The sequence below is a fragment of the Pelecanus crispus genome, chromosome 6 (genome assembly GCF_030463565.1).
Source record: "Pelecanus crispus isolate bPelCri1 chromosome 6, bPelCri1.pri, whole genome shotgun sequence".
Taxonomy (NCBI): Eukaryota; Metazoa; Chordata; class Aves; order Pelecaniformes; family Pelecanidae; genus Pelecanus; species Pelecanus crispus.
Window position 1 is genome coordinate 16659905 of NC_134648.1, and position 18281 is coordinate 16678185.

Sequence of the window (18281 nt, forward strand, 5' to 3'; positions counted from 1 at the left end):
AAATCAGCACAAGTCTACTGATGCAAGAACCGCTCTGTGAAAAGGTTGACAAGCAAAAACTGAACAGAAACAACACGGAAAGCAATGCACCAAAACCCCAAGCTAAAGAAGTTGACATTTCAGACAATTTCTGAGTGAGCTTTATTTTTTCTTCTTTTTCATGCCACTGCTGATAGTTAAAAAGCATGACTGTTTGAGTGGATGTAGATGTTGCGAGCTAGGTACCTGTTAAATAGGAGCTATTAAATTAATCACATGCTTCCAGCCTTCTGAAAATAACCAAGTCATAGCTAGCTTGGCTTGGACGCAAACTGGTGATGTATTCCATACAGCTCAGTGATGTGTCTGAAACAAATACTTTCCCTAGGAAGCAGATCAAAATCAATTACTTACTTTTGTGTTTGGAACAAGGGGCAGGGTGCACTTCTGCAGTTACAGTTTTTAGATATTTGGGAGGTTCTTTAGGACCCCAGTCTTCTTCCCACTCTTTTTTAAATTTCTCTTCCTCTTCTGTTATCCTATAGGGGGAAAAAAAAAATGCAGCTAGGAATTCTGAGCATAAAAACAACAGCATCAATATAAATTCATTACAATTATTTAGTGTGCAGTACCTTTGTTTTTTTCTCTTTAATATAAAGCATAATAAACTGCACCTTCCCCCAAACCAAATTACTTTCATCAATCTAAGTTTCATTTACTAAGCTACTAAGATGATTGTAAAATACAACATAACTGAGTAAAACATTCTTATTTAATATCAACTTCTAAGGCCAGTTATATAAACACCTGCAGAGATATTAAGCCCTGAGTGGTACACTACAATACTGACTGTCACCTTAACTGAAGCAAAAAAACATCTCTCACCTAATAATTTTTCATTTTTAGAACTGGGAAGTATCTATTAGAAAATAGTCAGTTTTAACTAAAATACTAATTGACAGAACATCTACCACATGCCTAAATCAGATGTTACAATGGTAAATTATACCTAAATTATGCTTGGGGGTAGGATGGCCCTACAGAGGGATCTGGACAGGCTGGATTGATGGGCCAAGGCCAACTGTATGAGGTTCAACAAGGCCAAGTCAACAAGGCCGGGTCCTGCACTTCGGTCACAACAACCCCATGCAACGCCACAGGCTTGGGGAAGAGTGGCTGGAAAGCTGCCTGGCCAAAAAGGACCTGGGGGTGTTGGTAGACAGCCAGCTGAACATGAGCCAGCAGTGTGCCCAGGTGGCCAAGGCGGCCAACAGTATCCTGGCTTGTATCAGGAATAGTGTAGCCAGCAGGAGCAGGGAGGTGATTGTGCCCCTGTACTCAGTGCTGGTGAGGCCACACCTGGAATACTGCGTCCAGTTTTGGGCCCCTCACTACAAGAAGGACATTGAGGTGCTGGAGCGTGTCCAGAGAAGGGCAACAAAGCTGGTGAAGGGTCTGGAGCACAGGCCTTATGAGGAGCGGCTGAGGGAACTGGGATTGTTTAGTCTGGAGAAGAGGAGGCTGAGGGGAGACCTTATCGCTCTCCACAACTACCTGAAAGGAGGTTGTAGTGAGGTGGGTGCTCGTCTCCTCCCAAGTAGCTAGCGATAGGACGAGAGGAAATGGGCTCAAGTTGCACCAGGGGAGGTTTAGATTGGATATTAGGAAAAATTTCTTCACGGAAAGAGTACTCAAGCATTGGAACAGGCTGCCCAGAGAGGTGGTGGAGTCACCATCCCTGGAAGAGTTAAAAAAATGGGTAGATGTGGCACTTTGGGACATGGTTTAGGGGGCATGGTGGTGTTGGGTTGATGGTTGGACGGATGATCTTAGAGGTCCTTTCCAACCTTAATGACTTCTAGTTTTACTTTCATTAAAAATAATGCAGCCACCAAGCCAGGAAACATGAAATTACTACTCTGCCCTTAATTGGTTTAGTGGTGGACTTTGTAATAATGTTAGGTTAATGGTTGGACTGGATGGTCTTAAAGGTCTTTTCCAACCTAAACGATTCTATGATTCTAAAAAGTATGTGTCATTTCTATATCTTATGTCTTATTTCTATATCTTATCTCCATTTTAATGATTGCTTCCTAAACTTATAGTCCTAGGCTACACTAAAAAGTGACTCTTCTCAAAAAGAACTAAATACTGATGAAACACAAATCACATTAAATTCAGCATTCAGGGCGGGGTGGGAGGGGAGAATTGTTACACTTCAGGACAAAGGAGCTCATAAAACAAGGAAATTAAGAAATTACCTAGAAGGTACCTAGAAAGGCACGATGATCAAAAAAGGACATTTTGAAGGAAAATTCAGCAAATCCCAAGTAGGTCACAAAAGAACTGCCATATAACCTAACAGCTTGTAGCTTCATATATGGTGCCTTTAAGTGATCCAAGATCTATTCTTGGCTGTAGCCTGTATTGAACTCGTAAACTGACATATGCTGCCAAAATTTACTAGGTCTTAGATATATATGATGCTATTTATACTTGGATTATCTTTTGCATCTCTAAATTAGCTAAGGTAAATTTAAAAAGCATCCACATGTGGTCAAATCACTATTAAATCTGCTGCTAATTTAAATTTGGAGGCATAGTCAATAGCAGGGAACATTGGACAGAATGTTTAGATTTGTTATTACATTTCATTTTAATTACAAAAAAAATGGGGTTACAATGTAACTTGAAGTATACTGAGTTAAGGACCTCTGTCATTTTGACACATTTGAAATTTTTTCCTAAAACATATCCAGGATACTAATAAAGGGCACAGTGACTTTATACAAGGAATTTCTGCAGAAAGGAATTTTAAAATGGAGCAAAGGGTCATCCTCACAAACTGTTAATACAGGAAAGCATTATATTCTAGTGAAACTGTCTGCAATTGCTTTTTAAATCTAAGCTTTACAAGACATATATACTACCATCCTCCCTCCCCTACACCAAGGAGATTGACACTGACTTAGCCAGTCTGGGTTGTAATATGGAAAAACATAACAACTGCCTGAGCAGCACTTGGAAATTATACAAGAACGTGTAAAGACATGCTAGACCTTACAATGAGCAGCCCTCAAGGCAGCCTAATCATGAAGGTCCTCACTGAGTGAGTAAAGACACACTTAGTTCAGAAGGATACTGTGGATAGCAAACATTCATTAAAACAGACAGGCAATCTGGATTTGGAGAAAGGAATCATTCTTCACCTGTGATGGTCTGCTTTTATAGCAGCTTTCCATGGCTATTGCAGGAATTTCTACAGCAGACCACAATAAAGAACAGGATGTTATCTATTCCCCAGGAATTTGAAAAGGAAAACATGTAAGAATTCATGTGTGTGCTGCAGTAGAGCCCACAGCAGGATTGTCAGAAGATTTTTCTCTTGTGACAGCTGGGAAATATATTCCCTTCTGCACCTCACAGATTCAAAAATCCCTGCACTTTTTCTGTCAGAGAATTTTAGCTAATACAGGTACATGAAAAGGGACTTAAGTGAATGAACATGAATTAATTAAATGACTTAGATGTCAAAAGTGCAAAGCTGAATACTTCAGGGTCACTCTTAGCAATAAAAGGCTGGACCAAAACAGGTATTGTGCAATTTCACACTATCTTTCATGCAATTTCCCAACATAATTTAGAAGGGAAATTAACTACTGTGATAACAATAACATGTTATATTGGTTAATTTTCAAGTTCCAAATGTAAAACAATCCTTAAGTTACATTTATAGTACTGACCTTATTATGATACAATCTTTGAATGTGTCTAGATCCTAGAATCACAGATTTTTAAAACCAGAATAGACTGTGATAATGAAGATCAGATTTCCTGAATAAAATGGGTTACAGAACTTCCTGCTTTTGGTGCCACAGTTTAAATTTAATTAATTCTCTCCACAGAAAAGCAAAAGCCTACTTAAAATTTATAATGACTGAAATTTCTACTCAAGACAATTAGCATCACATAGTCCTTATTTTAGTCTAAATCTACATAGCTTTTTTTCTCAGAACTGTCTGATAGACTGAAAAAGCTATGAAATTCCATGCTGGGTACACTCTTACAGATTGTGAATAAGCCACCTGTGTTTTGTTTTGGTTTTGGTTTTTTTTTAAATATAAGCCAAGTGGATAAGTCATCAAGCCCCTCAGTATATGCATGTTTTCTAACTCTTTAGTCATTCTTCTCTGTTTCTTCCCTGATCCATTTCCTTGCAGTATTCATTTCTTTTTTCTGTTAGAATTAAATGTAGTGGTTCAGTGACAACAGAATAAACAAGTTCTGAGACAAAGAACTCCCTTAAGATTAAGTTTCTGTATACATTTATAACATTTTTAAATTAAGCACCCAACTTCAATTTTACATTGAATTTATTATCACCATAACCTTCATGTATTCCAGGTGCTGATTTTCAGATCAGTTTCCTATTCTGTAACGATGGTATATTTACTCATATGCATTGGACCCTACATTTCGCTAAATGAAAATGTATACAATTGTATTAGAAAAGAATATGCAGAGTGTTTTCAGCCAGATACTATAAGGGCCCTTTTTCAGGAAGCATATTGCTTATGTAGGTTTTTACTTACTGCGCTATTTCTCTGCGATATCTCTCTTCTTCCTCTGCAGCCTTCTGGGAAATCTCCAGTTTTCTTCTGTAATATGAGGAATTAGGACACAATGATAGAAATAATATTTTCTGAGTAAGAACTTGCACAAAATGTGCCAGCATATAGTTAGTAAAAGATATAGACAGTAAATACATACGCATTGGGGAAAAATGCTCCTTTTTAAAAGTCATCTTTAAGATACCAAGGGTTCAATATACTTCCATACAAACCCTGAGGACATTCATGACCACCTGGATAATAAGGGCATATAATGTATTTAATTCTGTAAGTCACTATCTCCTTCTGAGACAGTTCCATAGTGTGTTATTTTAAGAGTATAAAATTTGTAACTGTCCTGCTAAAAAAAAAAAAAAAAAAAAAAAAAAAAAGAGGGAATGGCATCAGGAAAATACCTAATATCACACTGAATCATAGGGGTATGACAGTTGGGGAACAAAGTGACCCTTCTACCTAAGGTGTGTTTTAATGATATAAGCTTTGAAAACCCAGAACATCAAAAGCACCACAGGATAAGGATTTATGAACAGAGACTCTGCAACAGCAAAATTAAATTAATCTAAGTTGGGAATCTTCTCAGAGTTGTTCCCATCTTCCCTGCCCTTTCCAAATCCAAGCTAAATTTTGCAGACTGTCCTATACAGACTCCTTACAATCTCTCTTTCTCTTGCTGCTCTTTGATGATTTTGTTCGTCTCCAGTGCAAGTCTCTTCTGATGCATTAACTCCTGGCGCTCTTGCTCACGGAGACGTGCTTCTCTCTGCCTTTCTTCTTCAGTCATGAACAGCTCCTTTCCCTGCAATCAGAACCGCCACCCAAATCAGTTGTTAAAGTCTCATTAATGTAGTTCTTCTAGGAAATAATTCAAAACTGATTACATACCAGCAAATCTGCCAGTTCCTCACATTACTTTTTCTGAGGAATGCTTTCTGAAAGACCCTGAAAGATCTGACCACTTAATTCCAAAGAGCTACTCCAGTTTCAGTCTCAAAGTTATGATGTGCTAAACACCTCAGAAGAGGCATCCAACTACTAAAGTCAGCAACAACAGCGTAAGGGTCATGCCATTGAGGTGCTCAGGGTGTCACCCCAAAAACCCTCCACATTATACTTTCTTGAAATAAACTGAGCAATGCAATGCTAGAGAACAGCACGCTGAATGAATTCCAATGTGGAAGACAACTACACAGTTACTGGATTTTAATGCTCTTGTGCTTGGCTGCTGTGGAAATGTACCATCATTCAGGGAACCCAGATACAGGGAATGGTACACTGCCAAAAGTTTATATAGTTGACGTGTTTCAGTTGGTCTTGTCCCCGTTTCACTTACTTTATAATTAAGACACCGACACTGTTTTCTATTCAAGAAAGGTATTTCCATGGTGCTATTTGTGGAACACTTTGATAACATTTATCTAATTTTCATTGCTGAAATTAAAATCCCATGTTAATTAGGAAGACAGAATTTTACATGTCTCTAAGGCTCAAAGTAGACAGGTCAAACGAAAACAGGCAGTGAGGAATGCCTTTGCACCATGGTCTTTGCTGACCGAAAAACAGAGGTAGAGAAGCTGTTTCCTTTTGCAATCTCTTCTTCAGCACAAAGATGTGTACTGAGGAAAGGAGAGACATGGAGGTGAAGTAGGGTGGAGCAGAAGAGTTCCATAGCAAAAATTCACCATTTTAAGGATGCAATCCCAGTGGTACATGCAGGAATAGATCCCATCTTTTCTAACAGTTGGTAACATATCTGGGAGTTGAAACTAAGTCCTTAGGTTGTTGAGTTCCTGGAGCTTAATCAACTGGTCTGGAGCATTTGTTTAACAATGTCTACAATGCCTTTGGACAACTGCATCTTTTGTTACTGTAAGAGTAGTTCAATTAAACCATGAATTCCTTAATAACACTACACAGTATACATGCGTCATTAGGAAGTAGCTTAAATGATTTATTAAATCTTGTTTTCCCTACTTAATTCAGTTGCAAGGCAATTAGAAAATACAATCTTTGATTAGTCTATGGCACTTGAGTATCCTTCTGTATATAAGTATACATTTTACTATACGAATGATTAAAGCAGTAAAAACATTAAAAGATTTATTGAAAGCCACATTGAAGTCAGTGGAAAGATTTAATTAATTTCAGCTGGCTTTAGATCAGGCCCCAAAGGCATATAGTTCTGTTGTACAAAACAGTGGAAATGGAAAATTGAACAATTTTCAATGTGTTGATACGCTAAAGAGATCAGATAAGCAGTTACAAAAGAAATTAATTTGAAATAAGACTAAGACATCAGCTATTCACAAGGAAAAATTAATTCAATCCAATCCACTCCACCTTTCATGTTTCAGCAGAAGCAGCTATCTATTAGAACAGAAGCTCTCAAACATGAGAAACCATTACGATAAAGTTAATTTCCATTCCTTGTCCAGGGAATGGTTTGCACTGGCCCACAGTCATGAAACTGTTTTATTTGAGAATACTGTAGATAGCTACCAATAAAATAATCAAAAGCCACTCAACACTGCCCTGGTTTGACAGAATTTAGTGGTATAGACATTATAATGAAACACCCCTTACTTCTTATCTATTTATTTTTACCATTTATTTGCCTGCATAGTCATTTTCACAAGTGTTCTGCTTTTATAAATATACTACTTACAGCGCCTGCTACCACAGAGATAGTCAAAGTACGACTACTTTTGAGCACTCTGACAGCCTGCAAATTAAAACAAAACAAAAATCAGTCTGAATTAAGTGATAAAAGGCCTGTACGTATAGGATGAAAGATGCTGGTTGTCAAGGCTGAAATGTCCAGAAGACCCACCAGAAGTAAACAGGGTGGCAGGTATTCAGATCTTCAAATTCCCATGTTCAATACACAATCTCTTTGGTCAAGTAGCCCAATATCAAAACATATTTTTTGCAGCCAGGAAGATCAGACAGATGTTTAATAAGCTGACAACTATGTATTCAGGGAATAAGACTTACCTCTTTATGATCCACATTAGAAAAGTCCACTCCATTTACCTCAACAATCTGATCACCAACCTAAAGGAGTTAATCCAAATTTTAGTACAGATGCTAAATTAGTACATACATTAAATGAAAACAGAAAAAGATATATTAACATCCTTAATACAATAATCATGGGTACTGGCAGAGTACAAGGGAAACAGAGCAGAATCTGGGCAGGCCTGCACAACCTCCCATATTAGCATTTCTTATTGCCATTGTTTGGGACTGAATATGGAGCTCAAACTATTGGTCTGACCCAGGAGGGCACTTCTCATGTTCTTAAAATTTAGGAAACTCGCTTCATTTGAAATGTAACCACACAGTATTTCTTTCCCACAGAAAAAAAAACAAAACAAAAACCAAACCCACAGCTAGCGACTTTACAGTGATCCAGAATCCTTGAAGTAGTACATAACAAACAAGACTTCCTTGTGGTACCCACCTTGGAAGGCGGCATACTTACCTCTAAGCCCACCTCTGCTGAAAGAGAACCCGGCTTAACGTTGCTGATAAAAATGCCTGGTTTTTGTGTCGGACCACTGGAAATACTGGTGTAATATAAAAACCAAACATTTACAGGATGGTATTTATAGAATAATACAGTGTAATACAGTGAGAAGTCTTAGTTTTTTTCTCATAATTTTTTTCCGATTAGAGAACATTTTTGTGGTATTAGCCTACTCTGAAACAAACACCAAAAGCTTGCCAGTACACACACAATGGTTTATCATCCTCCTTTTCTATCCTTTACACCACAAAACTGTGATTTAAGAAAAAGCTAAAAGAAAAATATTCAGGCTTCAGGATTTTTCCTTAGATGTTGAAACTAACATAAGTATACTGACCTACACTGTCTAATGGACTGGGACACTAATGACATTGGGAAGCAAGCATGTAACACAATGAAGAGTTACCAATTGCTTGCGCTTTTACTCACTGAACTGTTATATACTATATGTATAATACAAAGTTATTTTCAGGATTATTTATTAGAACCAAGAAGGATGTTTCAACCAGGGGCCAACAACATCTAGCCTGGAAACTCTAAGCTGCAGTCTAAGCTGGGCCCAAACACAGCAATGATTTTTGTAGATAATATATCCAGCAGGTGATGTTGAATCACGTCTCCAGGTTTGTAAATAATTTTTTTAAAAAACCTTCAGATCTTCCAAATAATATGAAAGAAACCTTACACTTTAGAAAATATTCTGTGCAGTTCAATCTTGGTAACTTCAACTATATATTCTTAAATATACAAGATGTCCTATGGTATCCCTTCTACCCCAGCATCTCCATAACTAGCTGCAAGGACAGGAGTCCAAGAAACATCTGTTCGTATTTCCAAAAATCTTGCAAATTCAACATTACTTTTAGGAACCAGATATAGCTATGTGATGGCTTCTCAGTTTTGAAAAGGGTCACAGAAAGCAGTCTAAGTTCAGGGAGTTAACCTCATACTGGACAGTGCTGGAACTTGCTACATCACAGAGCAGCATTTAAAAGTATTTTAAAATGTAAAAAGCATTTAAAAGATCCAATTCCATGACAACTTGTATTATGTCACTTTCAGCCTGCTCTTACTTTTAAATTTAAAAGATTTTTTTTGTTTTAAGTCATAACTTGTAACACAGGTATTTATGCCTTGTCTAATAATACATCATGTGTGCCACAGATATCCTCCTGTTCCAGTTTGCCTTCCTGATCTAGCGTGGATCTCCATTTTCCTGATATCATATCAATGAAAGATGGAAATAACTGCCTTTGATGTCTCATTTAACAAACCAGTGACATTTAATAAGAAACATGTACCCACCTACATCCCATGCCTTTTGTACCAATCAAGCTAATGAAGACTTTCTTCTCTTTATTGTCTCTCCCTCCAGAAGAAGCGAGACCAGCAACACTGCCCTTCCCTTCCTGTAGGGGGATTAAAAAATGCTGCAGATGTTACTCTCTGTTGAACTCGTATCAAGATTACTACAAAACTTCACAAAGCCAGGATCAAACCCTGCCAACATCAAGATAAGATTCCTCTGAGGCCCTGCTGGAGATGAATGTGAAGTACAGTCATATCAGTGGAGCTGCATGGCTGAGGTAGAAGACCAAACTTATCTTTCTATTTGGAGAAGATTGTTTAATAGTCAAACTTTGTCTTCAAAAAAGGGTGAAGGAAAATTAGAGGAAAGCGATATGGCAAAATAATCATTTAGATGTTCCCTGACAAAAGAACTGGAAAAATACATGACAGTACTCACTATTTGACTAAGTCTTTCTTCCTGAAAGCAAAAGAACGGTAATTGTGGTCTCTCTTCTCATTGCTGCAACCCATAGAAGTCACTTGCATTCATACCTGTCATTCCTCCACTGATATAGCTAAGATAGGCCAAAATAATCCGTTAAAGATTTATACAGTAGAACTATAGTCTGGTAAGTAAGTACCAATTAAGGAGTAAGAGATATTTCATTTGTATCCTGCCCTTTCCTTATCTAATGATTCTAGAATCATTTCATATCACAAAAGATGTTTCTCCCAGAACACTTGGAACAAGGTATTGCGTCATAGAAATACATACAATAACTTCTGTGATAAGGTCAGAGGAGAAAGTGTTTCAGAACCATTACAGATTTCCCAGAAGACACCTTAACAAAATATTGATCGCTTACCCCAGAGTCTGACACAAACTGGTCCACATATTGCCATTTAAGGGGTTCATCTGCTGAACTGGAAGGAAAAAGGAATTTAAAATAATGGGGACAAAATAAATGTGGATGTATTCAAGAAGCTACTTCAGAATGTGGCCTCCTATTTTGCATCCACAAGTTCCTTTGGATACCATTCACAACAATTGGTTTGTTTTCTGGCAATTTAAATAGATCATCAAACAAGCATACAATTATTTATGCTAGTAAAGCTGGTCAAACCTAAAATTGAGAAAATCTCTTCAAGTGAAACTCTAAGAAAGACTGTGAAAATAATGACTTGGACAGCTTATATAAATGTCTATGCAGAGCCACAACTCCCATCATTAACATTTCTCAAACATTCCACTTATTTTCAACAAAAATTGGAAGAGGACAATAATTTGAAATTTTTCTAAGCTCTGAAGCAATCCTGAAATGTTATGTACATAGAGAAGCAGTGGAACGCTCTGTTAAGCTAGGTGCATTGATAATGAAATTTCCAGGTAATATCCACGAATAATGAGGAAATAGAAATTGGTTCAATTAAGTAGGCAACTGGCATAAAAAGTCAGATTCATCAAACAAGACATCTGCCTGTTTATCACAAAGGACATATTTTAATCAGCTACAGAGGTGCCCACTCACACATTTTCAAATATACAGATAAACACAGAGGTTCTTTGGATATTGAAGAGTCTATGTAAAAATGAATAATCTAATTTATTTTCAAATTAAATACCATTACCTTTTGACAGGTATCATGCCAATATCTGAAAAAGAAAAATACTCTGTTAAGTAACACTTTCTACAGATCACTAGCAATCTATTCACAGCAATCTTTAGTGATACAGGTGATTTTTTCATGTTACTTACGTCTTACTTTTATAGACACTATTTTCTTTGTACGAATGAGGTTTATGACTTCTTCATGTGTGCATGATGAAATGGAATATCCATTTATACGAACTATCTCATCTCCAACCTCAAAAATGAAAGGGAGAAGAAAAATTAAATTGTGAATTAATGTTAAAAAAATTTTAAGCAATGATGCAATCTGGCAATCATTTTGATGCAAAGGTTTGATAACATTGAGTCCTGAATACTGTTTGAATTTCAGGTAGCATCGAGATCAAATTTACCTGTATTTGTTTGAACTTAATATTTAACACCAAAAGGGCAGGTTAATGGCCAAATAACAATTTTATAAATAATATCTAGTGGAAAGCATAAAAATTAGTCTCTACACATCAGACCTGTACTCCACAGATTACCTTAAATAGAAGTGTCTGTATGTCAATTCAAGTAATTTTGGAGTGATTTTCTTCTTTTGTCAGCAGCTCAAGTTTGCTTTTACCATACGTTCTCTGAGATACCCGAGATACCTTCTTAACTATTTTGATCAATAGGAAACTAAACTTGGCCTTATTACCTTGCCTGATTCTGGATTCAGAACAACGCATTATTTTAATGGAATTTACCTCCATTTTAGGTGCAACATCTGATTAATTACAATAGTCATGCACTAGCATAATGAATGCTTATTCTGGGGTGCATTAGCTTAAGTCTTCTTTGATCATCTACATTAGTTACAAAATTGCATGCTACTTGTATGACAGATTTTCAGGTGTTTCACAGCAGCAACCCATCACACACTATGGCTAAAAAGATGGTACCACCACCTTACTGTGCCCCCCAGGCTGTAGCATTCCCCCTGCTGTATGACATGAAAGAAGGGAGAAAACTTGAGACAGAAACATAAAAGGAAGTTCCCACCAGATAGAAGGCAAGTCAACCACTTATTCCCAGGCTTACTCAGGCCTCCATGTGTATGCAATATATTCATATTTGGGCTCCAGGGGTGACAGGGAGCATAGTCGGCTACAGAACAGACCAAGAACATGCACTCTGAATAGCAGAGACAAAACTGGTGTTATCCCTAAGGCAAATTTAGATGAAGATAACTTGACTGAAAGGAGCAGTAATTTGCACTCTGTCCTCCACCCTAAAGGATTGGCTCTGGGTCTCTGTACAAATACAGGCCCTCTTTGATGATGTTCCAAATCTATGTGCCTTTTGTCTCACAAATTGGTTATACAATGGACTGAAAAGCAACTGCAATTTTCCATCCAGGTTTCACCTGTTATGCAGGAAAAGATGTAGGGGTTTTACTAATAGGAAAAAAAAACACCACCAACAAAAAATCCCAAACCAAGTATTCTGGAGAAAAAAAATAGTACTAGATAACTAAGTGTATACTAGTGTAAAAGATAACCCTCATTGTCAGCGTGTACCACCTGCCTCAAAACAGTTCAACATCGTTCTGAACAAGTCACAGAAAAACATATCACAAAACTCTCATGAAGCAATGAGAGCAGAAATACAAAACCAACTGAACTATCCTCCAGCATCTTTATATTAGTATACTGCACTAGGAAGAAGTAACATATCTGGAAGCAAAAGACTGTAGAAACAAATCTGTGCAGTGCATTCAATTTATTTCCAAGACTTACTGTCTCATCCTAAACCAGGCCAGCTTTTCACAGATACTACATATGCCCTGGTATGTAAATCAAGTACAAAGACCATTCGCTAGCACTGAAGAAAATTTCTCCAAAGCAGGGTGGTTCCATGTAATCTGGTCTCTAGGAATCACCCCTGGCATGTGTTAACACCTGAACTGCATAGGAATTGATCAAGAGTGCTTGCTGGCATACACCAAAGGCCACACTGGGGACCACACTAACATTTATCAGCAATCAAATGGCAGCACCTCAAGAATATTCCCCGACAGTGTTCACTAGTGTAGAATAGACAGGGTGCCATAAGCTTTCAGCCACTTCAAATCTTATTTATCAGAATACACAAAAGAACTACTAGAACTAATGTTTATTTGGTGATAAAATGACAGGACATCATTGGAAAGCTTTTATTTCAAAAGGCTTCCCTCCCTCTTATACAAATCCAAATTTGATACTATATGACAACTAGACTAGAAATTTCCAAGTTTCTGTGAACTCTGTCTAAAGACCCCCTTAGCTAGGTAGACTGGGAAGGAATCAGGGATGGAGACATTGCCCACTTCATTTCAGGCTGTATCTTATTAGCTGCTCAAGGCAACACTGAAAAATGCCAGGCCCTGGCTAGAGCATCATAAGCAAAGACTTTTACCTAATGTGAACCACATGACATGGCTGTGTGAAAACTAGTGCATACTCTCTTCCATTAGGCAATGCAAATCAATCCTCTGCACAGTAGGATACAAACATGATTAGCAGGAAATGGTTTTAAGAACAAATCATCAACAATACCCTCTTATACCACTGTACTTTGATCTCCACAAGAACAAAGCTTTCACTTTAGGTTTGGAAAAGGTCCTTATACTACAAATTAAGAGCACAATTTTTACAGTCTTAGCGAACATCTTGTCCTGGTTTCGGCTGGGATAGAGTTAATTTTCTTCCTAGTAGCAGGCACAGTGCTGTGTTTTGGATTTAGTAGGAGAAGAATGCTGATAACACACTGATGTTTTAGTTGTTGCTAAGTACTGCTGATGCTAGTCAAGGACTTTTCAGCTTCCCATTCTCTGCCAGGTGCACAAGAAACCGGGAGGGGGCACAGCCAAGATAGTTGATCCAAACTGACCAAAGGGCTATTCCATACCATATGATGTCATGCTCAGTATATAAACTGGGGTGGGGGGGTGGGGGGTTGGCCGGGGAGCAGCGATCGCTGCTTGGGAACTGTCTGGGTATCGGTCGGCGGGTGGTGAGCAATTGCATTGTGCATCACTTGCTCTGTATATTGTCATTATTATATTATTATTATTATCATTTTACTTTATTTCAATGATTAAACTGTTCTTATCTCAACCCAGGAGTGGTTTTTTTCACTCTTACTCCTCCGATTCTCTCCCCCATCCCATCGGGGTAGGGGGAGTGAGCGAGCGGCTGCGTGGTGCTTAGTTGCTGGCTAGGGCTAAACCACGACACATCTTTATTGACCAAAAAGTTTAGGGGAAGAGGCAGGTTCATCATAACACATTTGGTGAAAGTAACATAAAGACTCTGGCTATACTTGTTCTGATCTGGGGGGGAACTTCCCTTTCACCCACTTGCTTTGGGACTGCCAGTGCACCAGCCCCTGGTACCAAGATCAGTTGTGAACACAGTTTCAACTGCTGCTGCAGATCAGAAGAGTTAGCTCTTCCAGAATGCAGGGGGCACAGGAGACTCACCAGGAACACAAAGGGATGAGAAGATTCATTCAGCCCTAACTACTAAGGTGGTGGAGGAAAAAAAAAAAAAAAAAGCCATTGTGCAAAAAAACCCACTATCTGCTTACAGAATTAAAGACTTCATTGCAATATTCACAACAGTATTACAATAAACATTGTAATTTTTAACGCGTTTAAGACTGTGCAAGCAAATGCCACCTTAGTTAACTCTGTGACCCTTTTTTTTTTTTTTAATATAACAGTATTTTTTTTTCCTCTTTTGAGCCAGATATTTCTAGTCTCCCCCATAGACACTTTCCAATTTTATTGTCACTGGAAGGATAGAGGGTAATACCACCAGTCCTAGACTGAGCAAGTGATCTACTGTGGCCATACAGACCAAATCATACAGTGTATCCACTGTTTTCTCCATCACACAAGTTTGATGGGAGTATCTGTGCCTGAAAAAAAAGTGAAGTAGTCATGGTCTAGCTCACTGAGGGCTAGCTTCCTTGTACCTTTCTGACAATTTTACGGAAAAAACGGGCACAGTTGGAGACTCTTCCTCTGGCACTGCACAGATGAGCACCAAAAGCCTAAATTTGCATCACCACACTTATGCAAGAGGAGGGAGTGGAACTGAAAGTAGGAATTCCTCAGTACAGCCTATATCTTAGAGACTGTCCCATTAACACACACTGTGACAGGTCTACCCTTGGGTGACAGGACACTGGGCATGCCATCACCTTCCGCCTTCTTTCATATGTAATAAGTATTATTGAATGTTCCTACTGTGATCTGTTCAGCTAAAAAAACCAAAAACCCCAAACGAAAACCCAACAAATCACCCAGTACTAGTTATCTAATACTAGTTATCTTTTTCACTTCTTTCACAAACTTTTCTACTTCTTCTGGGAAGTGCCATATGTTCTGCAATAGTACACAAAACATTAACAACATGTCCACTGTAGCAGCATGGCTCTCACGTAGTGCAGTTTCCTCTGCACTGAACTTAAAGATTTTTATTTGACACAACACAGCATCAGAAGACTACAAAAGCAAAAAAAAATGCAATATGTGACTGTCTTGTAGGAGAGGACACATTTGCAGAGGCAGAACATGACTGTGGGCCCCAGCCCCTAACCAGTGGGACTGCTGCTCCACCTGCTGGACAGCCAAAAAAATCTCACCCAAGGCAATGACCTGCGTGCAATTTGCAGCGCTCCTAAAAGCTTGATTGTTTTCATTTAAGTCAGTCAGAATTTAATATGATCTTTAACAGAAATAGGTCAGTACTGAAGGCTTTTGAACACACAACCTGTGGTAAAAATGCAGAATCAGACAAGGAAAAACACATGAGGTCTGCAGTTTAGTGTCACACCCCAATAGCTCTCACTATGAAAGAACACTCACTTCATCAACTTGTTCCAAACGTTCAAAACCACATCCATCCACCCATCCACCTATCCCAAGGCCTGGCAGCTGTGTCATTGCACTCCCCTTTCCTCTGCTAAATTCCAAGCTAGTTCCCTACCCCAAATGCAAGAATTTAGTCTAGAGCTGTTCCATTGCCCTCAACACTTCAGGAAATCTATTGTAAATTACACATTTTTAGGAGTGGAATTAGCACTGGCAATGTGACTGTACTGCCAAGAAGCAAAATGGCTCAGAGATAAGTCAGACTTGTGGCACTGTGCATAAAGACTTAATATCCTCTACAAACCATAAAGACTCTCAGCCTATTTAGGATTCTGCTGGTTATTCTACGAGATGGTAGGAAAAAAAAGTGACCTCTGCTTTTTGAAGGAAGTTTGAGTTCCTCAATAGTAAAATGCTGAAAAAGCTTCCTCCATCACCATCTCTGGCCTCCCTCTGTATTATTCACTTGCAAAAATATCAGAAGTTTGTGTATAACTATTTAACCTCAAGTATGCAATATTGACCTCACTTGATCTACCTAGACTTTTCTTTTGATCTTACATATTTGTTGGTGGTAGGGTTTTTTGTTTGTTTTTAGTTTAGTTCAAGATCCCTCCTTTACTCACATCTTCCGCATCATGAAGGCTATAACAGACCATGGAGCCTGGGTTTGCACAAACCCAGCTTTTTAAAAGGGTAACCTAATCTACTGTTATTAACTGTAATGCCATAACACACATCTCCCTAAGAACCACACACTTACAAAATTATAAATGCAGCCAAGAGCATTTTATTTTTTTCCTCCCATATGGGAAAGAGCTTTTCCCATACAGATATTTTTAACACTCCTCCTTGCCGACCTTCAGAAATGAAATGAAAAGACAGTCTAGTACTCTTCACTCATCCTAATGACATTTCTGTTACTGACTGACAATGTATGACTGATGGTGCTTTAGAAATACCCCAGTCTAGGGTGAACTACAGGAAACAGGCATGTAACAAACTGCTTCTCTTTAGGACACTTGAACAGCTTTTCCTGCAAGAAAGTGTCCATATACTGAAGTAAGTAATAGTTATTTTCATATATTTTGTTACTTTTGTACTGGTATCACTGTATACCAACCTTCTGAAACAGAAGCAGTAGACATAAAAGTCTGCAGGATTGAGCAGAGTAGAATAGCAACAATTATTTTGTTATTATATATCACTGTTTCTGCTTTCCCTATCAAACAGGGAGATGACACACTTTCAAAAGAAAGGCTACAAACCTAACTTTTCCCAAGTAAAAATGCCTATTATTTGTAACTTTTAATATAAGAAATATAATATTTAGTGCTTCCAGGAAATTGAAGGGTTTTACATAACATCATCACTGTTTCAAATTTCTCATTTTGTATACTTCTTCCAATCTCACTCATATCTATCTCCATCTCTCTGCATTTAGCAGAATCCCCACAGACATAAGTACCAGAAAGCAGCGGGCAGGGGGGAAAGAAAAAAATAATGAAGTACATTTCTTCATGAAAGGACAAAACACTTGCCTTTTAGAGAAACTGTAGTTAAAAAAGGGTCAAAACTACAAACACCTCAGTGAGCCTTCATGATTATTCAATCATTTTAATGTAACTGGGAAACTACTTCAAGGAGAAATCATGCAAAATGAATTTGAATTTTTTAAAAGAGCAGCAGGACATAAAACTGATGGTATAATAGAAGATCATTATACCTTTCTCAGACAGCATTTTTGGGATATAAAATGTGTAGAGATTTAGTTAAATAAAGCAGGCAGGTGAAATTTCAGAAGCAGTTGGCTTTACTGTGAGACAGCAATTTAGAACAATGGGCTGCCTGTCAGCTCTTGTTATTCAGTGGGGTTCAGAAAGTGCCTAGTGCCACCTATTATGAAGGCACTTTAGGCTGAGCTTTAACACCACATAGCAAAAAATGGCAGTCAGTCAGTTACGTGAGCTGCGAAGCACCACCTGTTCATATTAATACATATAATCTAACAAATTCACAGTCAGTCTCAAGCATATTTCCCCCTTATTGTCCCTACTTTGTCTGCCAAACTCCAACTCTAACTCTGTTCTGAGTTGTAATACAACTTGTACAACCTAGTCCAAAGATCCTTTACAATCTCATTCACTGTCAGCAACATGTAGTATGATGGCCTCAGTCAGAGAAAGCCAGTGGGGCAGGCCTTTTTGCATATGAAATTAAAAATAAAAATTGACATCCTTATGGTAGCGCAACAACTGAGCATAACTCCTTATCTATCAAACATGTCAAAACATTAGTCTGAAACAAGCAGAGGAGCAGAGCTACAACACAGCATTAAG

The 18281-nt window shown here is 38.1% G+C and overlaps 1 protein-coding gene across 1 annotated transcript in view; it reads right to left on the reverse strand.

The window, feature by feature from the left end:
- The window catches only part of USH1C (USH1 protein network component harmonin), a 52600-nt gene that overhangs the window by 25322 nt on the left and 8997 nt on the right, over positions 1-18281 (reverse strand). The window contains exons 5-14 of the mRNA XM_075712427.1: positions 11184-11292; positions 11056-11080; positions 10293-10350; positions 9442-9536; positions 8092-8176; positions 7602-7661; positions 7273-7329; positions 5264-5406; positions 4572-4637; positions 394-518 (exon numbers count right to left, since the gene is read on the reverse strand). Coding sequence (XP_075568542.1) covers positions 394-518; positions 4572-4637; positions 5264-5406; positions 7273-7329; positions 7602-7661; positions 8092-8176; positions 9442-9536; positions 10293-10350; positions 11056-11080; positions 11184-11292 — 823 coding nt within the window. The remainder of the gene's footprint in view (positions 1-393; positions 519-4571; positions 4638-5263; positions 5407-7272; positions 7330-7601; positions 7662-8091; positions 8177-9441; positions 9537-10292; positions 10351-11055; positions 11081-11183; positions 11293-18281) is intronic.